The sequence below is a fragment of the Anser anser genome (assembly GCF_964211835.1).
Source record: "Anser anser genome assembly, chromosome: 21".
NCBI lineage: Eukaryota > Metazoa > Chordata > Aves > Anseriformes > Anatidae > Anser > Anser anser.
Window position 1 is genome coordinate 5552293 of NC_139742.1, and position 6585 is coordinate 5558877.

General features: G+C 42.8%; 1 protein-coding gene across 1 annotated transcript; it reads left to right on the plus strand.

Annotated features, from left to right (window-relative positions):
- Window positions 1-248: 248 nt before the first annotated feature.
- On the plus strand, window positions 249-4789 carry LOC310885017 (uncharacterized protein). Its single transcript, XM_083807747.1, has 2 exons — window positions 249-2004; window positions 2117-4789. The coding sequence occupies exons 1-2, from the start codon at window positions 1995-1997 to the stop codon at window positions 3112-3114; spliced, it is 1008 nt and encodes a 335-aa protein (XP_083663873.1). The 5' UTR covers window positions 249-1994; the 3' UTR covers window positions 3115-4789.
- Window positions 4790-6585: the final 1796 nt, after the last annotated feature.

A 6585-nucleotide genomic window follows, 5' to 3' on the forward strand; every position in this document is an offset into this window, starting at 1 on the left:
AGAATGGGACATTGCAATATAATACAATTTTACAATTGATGCTATTTTGTAAGCGGGAAGGAAAATATGATGAACTGCCGTATGTGGAATTATTCTTTTATTTGCGCCGAAAGCCTGAATGGCAGCATGCTTGTGGAATAATGGTGCTTGAGGTTTCAACTGAGGAACGTTGTTGTGCATGTACTAAGGAGAGACGCTGTATACAGCAACAGGCAATAGAGAATAATAAGTATTATGGGAAATAATATAATAATATAATAATGTATATAATAATATAATAATATAATATAATAATATAATAATGGAAATATTGATCTGGAAGTTGCGCCGTTGGCTCCGCCGGAAGAGCCAGGACAGGGAGGGAAAAGAGAAAAGGAAGATAGCAGTAGTGATGGAGAATCCCCGATTTTAGTCTCCCCGTGTCACATAGGACCCGGCAACAGCGAAGGGCAGGAGAAACTATAAATGAACAGGGAGGGAAAATAATCGCTCCCCTCAGGCAAGGAGTGGGGACAGAAGGACCGGTATATGTCAAGGTGCCTTTTTCAGCTGGGGATTTAATGATATGGAAGCAAGCAGCCGGCACCTACAGGGAAAACCCAGATAAAGTAGCTAGGATAACGAAAATGATAATTAAAACCCAAAATCCCGATTGGGATGATCTCCAGGTGATCCTGGATACTTTGATGGATTCAACAGAAAAGGACATGGTATTACGGGCAGCCAGAGAGAGAGCCCGAGAAGATATACGTAATGGATTAGTGCTTGGAAATCTAGATCAAAACTTCCCCACCGAGGATCCCCAATGGGATTATAACTCAGGGGATGGAATAAGGAGGCTGAAGAGATATCAAGATTGGGTACAAATCGGGGTACAGAATGCCATGCCCCGGACCATAAATTGGTCAAAATTGTATAATGTCAGGCAAGAAAAAGCGGAATCACCTTCCGCCTTTTTAGAGAGATTGAAAGAAACTAAAGAGCCTTTGGTAAAAAAATTCAAATAGGAAATAAGGAAGTAAAATTTTTAATTGATACAGGGGCCACATATTCAGTACTCAATAGATTAAGTGGTAAGATAGGGGAAAGGAAAACTACTATTGTAGGTGCCACCGGGAAGGAGGAAATACGGCCGTTCTTAAAACCCCTTGATTTACAGTTTGGAGGTAAAGAAATTACGCATGAATTTTTATATGTACCAGAATGCCCTATTCCTCTTTTGGGACGGGATTTGCTAACTAAACTATAATGTTTGAAGATGGAGAATTGATTATGAGAATCCCGGAATCAAAAGTGGGACAAATATTAATGATTAAAGAGAAGGCTGTTCCTCATATCCCAAAAGAGGTAGAAAATGCAGTAATGCCTGCAATTTGGGAAACGGACGTGCCTGGAAAATCAAAAGTAGCCCAGCCAGTAAAAATTGAACTTAAGGAAGGGGCCCGACCGGTACGGATTAAACAGTACCCGTTGAAGCTAGAAGCTAGGCTAGGGATAGTATAGATTATAGATAAATTTCTTAGCTACCACATTCTGGAGGAATGCAAATCTGAATATAATACCCCAATTTTCCCAGTAAAGAAACCTAATGGGGAATACAGGCTAGTGCAGGACCTTAGGGCAATAAACGAAATAACAAAAGATATTCACCCAGTGGTGGCTAATCCTTATACATTGTTAACATCTGTAAAAGAAAAATATAAGTGGTTTACTGTAATTGATTTAAAAGATGCCTTCTTCTGCATACCCATTGACAAGGAAAGTAGAAAGCTTTTTGCTTTTGAATGGGAAAATCCACGGAACGGACGAAAGATGCAACTAACCTGGACAAGGTTGCCTCAAGGATTCAAGAATAGCCCGACCCTCTTCGGCAGTCAACTAGCTAAAGAAATAGAAGACTGGATTAACCAAGAACAGATTCAGGTACCAAAGGACCGATACTTGCTGCTACAATATGCGGACGATATATTAATAGCTACCGAAGGAGAGTCAGAATGTATTCAGGTAACTATTGATATTTTGAATCAATTGGGACTAAATGGGTACAAGGTCTCTAAACAAAAGGCACAAATCGCGTGCACAACAGTAATTTATTTGGGATGTGAAATTTCTCAAGGACAAAGAAAATTGGGAGTTAACCGAATACAAGCTATTTGTGAAATCCCCGAGCCGCGAAATCTGCATGAACTACGGGCTTTCCTAGGTATGGCCGGGTGGTGTAGACTGTGGGTAATGGACTATGGACTCATAGCAAAGCCCCTCTATGAAACCCAAAAGGCCTGTACATTTACCTGGGGAAAGCCACAACAAGAGGCCTTTAAGAAACTAAAAGAAGCCCTGATAAAGGCGCCTGCCTTGGGCTTGCCGGACTTATCAAAGGACTTTCAGCTGTTTGTGCATGAGAGACAACGATTGGCATTAGGAGTATTGACCCAGCGACTTGGGAGCTGGAAAAGACCTGTGGGGTATTTTTCTAAACAATTGGATGCGGTAAGCGCCGGATGGCCCTCGTGTTTAAGGGCCGTGGCAGCCACAGTCCTTTTAATACAGGAAGCCAGGAAGCTCACATTAGGGAAACGAATTGAAGTGTTCGTGCCACATATGGTGACTACGGTATTGGAGCAAAAGGGGGGCCATTGGCTATCGCCCAGCCGAATGATGAAATATCAAGCTATACTAACTGAGCAAGATGATGTAATCTTAAGAACTACTAACCTATTGAACCCAGCAGTGTTTCTAGGAACAACTACGGAGGAAGGAGACCTCAGTCATGATTGCGTGGAGATCATCGAATATACCTATGCCAGCAGAACAGACTTAAAGGATCAGCCTCTGGGGAGACCGGATTGGGAACTTTTCACGGATGGAAGCAGCTTTGTGGAAAATGGGACTCGTTATGCAGGATACACGGTAACTACATCAAAGGTAGTGATTGAGGCAAATTCCCTACCTCCGGGGACTTCAGCCCAACGAGCAGAAATAGTCGCCCTGACGCGGGCCCTGGAACTAAGCGAGGGTAAGAATGTGAATATTTGGACAGATTCAAAATATGCATTCGGGGTAGTCCACGTACATGGGGCATTATGGAAAGAAAGGGGAATGCTATCCTCATAAGGGACTAATATAAAATATCAGGAAGAAATATTGAAATTAATAACAGCTGTACAGAAACCCCAACAGGTGGCCATAATGCATTGTAAAGCTCATCAAGGAGGGATGTCAGAGATTGCAGAAGGTAACAGATTGGCAGATTTGACGGCCCGGAAGGTTGCGCGTGAAGTACGGAAAGTAATGGCTCTAATTCCATCGAAGGTAGGCCTCTCTTGTTTCAAATTACCTAAAAACCCAAAGTATTCAGCAGAAGACGAGAGACTTGCAAATTTGATGAAGGCCCAGAAGAATCCTGACGGATGGTATGTGACTGCGACAGGACAACTTATAGTGCCTCCTATAGTAATGCGAGAAATCTTACAAATATAACATAATGAATGTCACTGGGGTGCAGAAGCAATGGTGACCTATTTGAAACGAGGTGTCATCTCGGTACACATGTTAACAATGGCAAAGTCAGTAATGTCAAAATGTGAGCTTTGCTTAAAGAATAACCCGGTAGCAAGGAAACATGCTGAGATGGGGAGAACTAGAGCTGGAATAGAGCCTGGAGATTACCGGCAAATAGATTTCGTGGAACTGCCTAAAGCAAGAGGTTATAAATACCTATTGGTAGGGGTTGATACTTTTTCAGGATGGCCAGAGGCCCTTCCCTGTCGAACCAACCAAGCTAAAGAAACGGTAAAATGGTTACTATGGGAAATAGTCCCTAGATTTGGTGTACCATTGGGTATTTCTTCAGACAGGGGACCACATTTCATTGCCAATGTGGTTAAAGAGGTTAGTAGGTTACTAGGAATTACCTGGAACTTACATACCCCATGGAGGCCTCAATCTAGTGGTCAAGTAGAGAGGATGAACCAAACTTTAAAAGGACAATTAAGCAAAATCTGTCAGGAGGCTAAGATACAGTGGCCACAGGCCTTACCGATAGCTTTGCTAAGAATTAGAATAAAGCCAAGAAGTGGGATGTCAGTAAGTCCCTATGAAATCATGTATGGAAAACCTTATGAGTCTCCTGAACCGAACCCGAATATGCATGTTACCGGTAAACAGGATGTATATAATTATGTTTTAATAGTAATGAAAATACTTGCTCTTGGTATGAGTGAAGTATTTTCAAAGGGGGGAAATGTTAGTGTTGGGGAGAATCGAATGGATGTTCTATTAATGTTTCTCAGGTGATGGATCATACGGTATAATTAAATATTATTAAATGTACTTACATTATCAAGTAATCTATGTATACTGGAAACCTAGGGAGTACATTGAACATTTAAAGGAATCGTTGAAGGGGAACCCTGGGAGGGAATAGGTACAACCTGACCTTGGATAAGGGCCTGGAGATGATGAAATGAGTTGAAGCAGAACCAAGGAGCGGAGGGAGCATGCGTCGAGTGAGAAAGGTGAAAGAGTTTAGCGGAGAGGAAGACTCCTTACTTCATCTGGACGACCACCTGGACGACCACCAGAGTGCGCCACGCATGTGCAAAGGGGAGGGGAGCTAATTAGAATGAAAAGCGAGGCTGATGTTGCAACCTGTAATGAATATGTATACCTGACGCAATATTGTATGTATAAATAATGGCTGGGAAGTAACGGGACTTGAAGCCAGATTTGGGCACCTGCCCCGGCTTCCAGCGCTGAATAAAGCACCTTCATATAATCACTTGGTGGTTATGTGGTTGCTACGCTAACAAGTTTCTCACTACTGGATTATTTCAGGATGGAGCTTATAAGTTTTTTTTATACGTTATAGGAACAGTGAGGTGGAAAAAAAAAAAAAAAAGAGAACAAATTGAGGGATGCAGGAAGCAAGGTGGAGGTGGTCATCAGAGTGTTGGGTGGAAGAAGCATTTTTTTGAGTAGATTAAGCAAGGTTCATAGGGATCTCAGTAGGCACTGTAAACCCACAAGCTAGGGACCTCTCATGGTTTTCATTTCCCCAGGAAAACTGCAAACCAGCAAGTAAGGGTAGGGGGGAATCACTGACATTTCCTAAACTTGTCTCAGCATTTTCTCTGGAGAGAAACAGACTTTGCTTTAGCAGTAGCGAGCTGGTGCTCAGAGCAGCCAGTCTGCTTGAGCAAAACTGTTGCTGTAATGCTAACAGAGAGGTCATTAAGAGATTGCTGTCCACGACATGTGATGAGAGTTCCTACGTCTAGCACTAGGGCAGACGGAGGCAGGTGTGTCCACGTTCTGCAACTGCAGGAGCTGTGGAAGCTGTGCTCACCAGCCTGTGGAGTAAAACTCCTGATGGAGCTCAGAAACATCTCCCAAATCTGGGAACTTCTGAAGCAGGAAGCCCAGCATTTCTTCTTTGGTGAGGATGATGGGGTGAAGCAGTCTTTTGTTATTTTGGGCAGTCTTCTGTTATTTTGAGCAGAGCAATCTATGTTCTCATGCTACAGAGTTAAAAAAGTATTCATCTGAAATACACCAGAAGCCTGCACCATGGTAGACTGACTTGTAACACAAATACCTGCTTGTTTGCTAGCCTTAGCATCCAGTAGATAAGGCAAAATCATGCTGATTTTTTATAAAATTCTGGTAAAGGCAGAGCCTTGTGTAACAACTTGCATTGCCCACTGGGCTTTGTGGTTTGCAATGAACAAGTATGGATACTGCATCCACTTTCTTAAGGAGCCCACTTAACTTAGGTGCGATGATCTAAGGCGTGTTTGCTCCCCTTTTAGAGAGAGTTGCAGGTCTGCAAACAGGATGGAAATGGCCCCAAAGGGAAAAATCTGCTCAGCAAACTTTCAGACAAGCCCTTGAAGCTACAGCCCTCCTGTGTGTGGAGAAGGTCTCAGATGTTCTCTCATCCCGAGGCTATGTGAGTCCGATTAGGTCTGATTGCGTGTTCTGCAGGCATTATTGATCAGTCAGAGGATTGATGCCTTGGTTGCTGTCAGTGCCTCATCTTTGATGTAATTGCATGAATAATTTGCCAGGGCCAAGCACTTTGTCCTCAGAAGTGTTAATTATATAATATATGTGTGTGCGTGTATATAATTTCTTTCTCAACAGAGATTAAATTATTTCTAAAGGTTCTGTATGCCTCACCCAGAAAGCGGGGAAGTGCAGATCCATAAATCAATGGATTTACACAGACGTAAACCTGAGAGGTTTCATGGTATGTGATGAATCTTTTCCACTTGGACACATTCCCTCTGAAGATATGAGTGGCAGAAACTCCATTGACATTGGGTTTATCCTGCGTGGAGCTTAGTGGCTTGGATCCTGGGGTTCAGTAGAGCCCCTAGTGGTAAGGCTTGTGACCCTGAGCAACTCAGCAGAGTGTTTATCCTTGCAAGCGATGGCAATATGTATATAAATATATAGATATTATAGCTGAAGTGGCACCAGATGGATAATTGCAGCCCCTGAGTGCCTAATCTACTCTCCAGGACATGGGCAGTTTTCTGAGCCAACAAAACTTAATTGAACTTTCCGTTCCAGCTGGAAAAG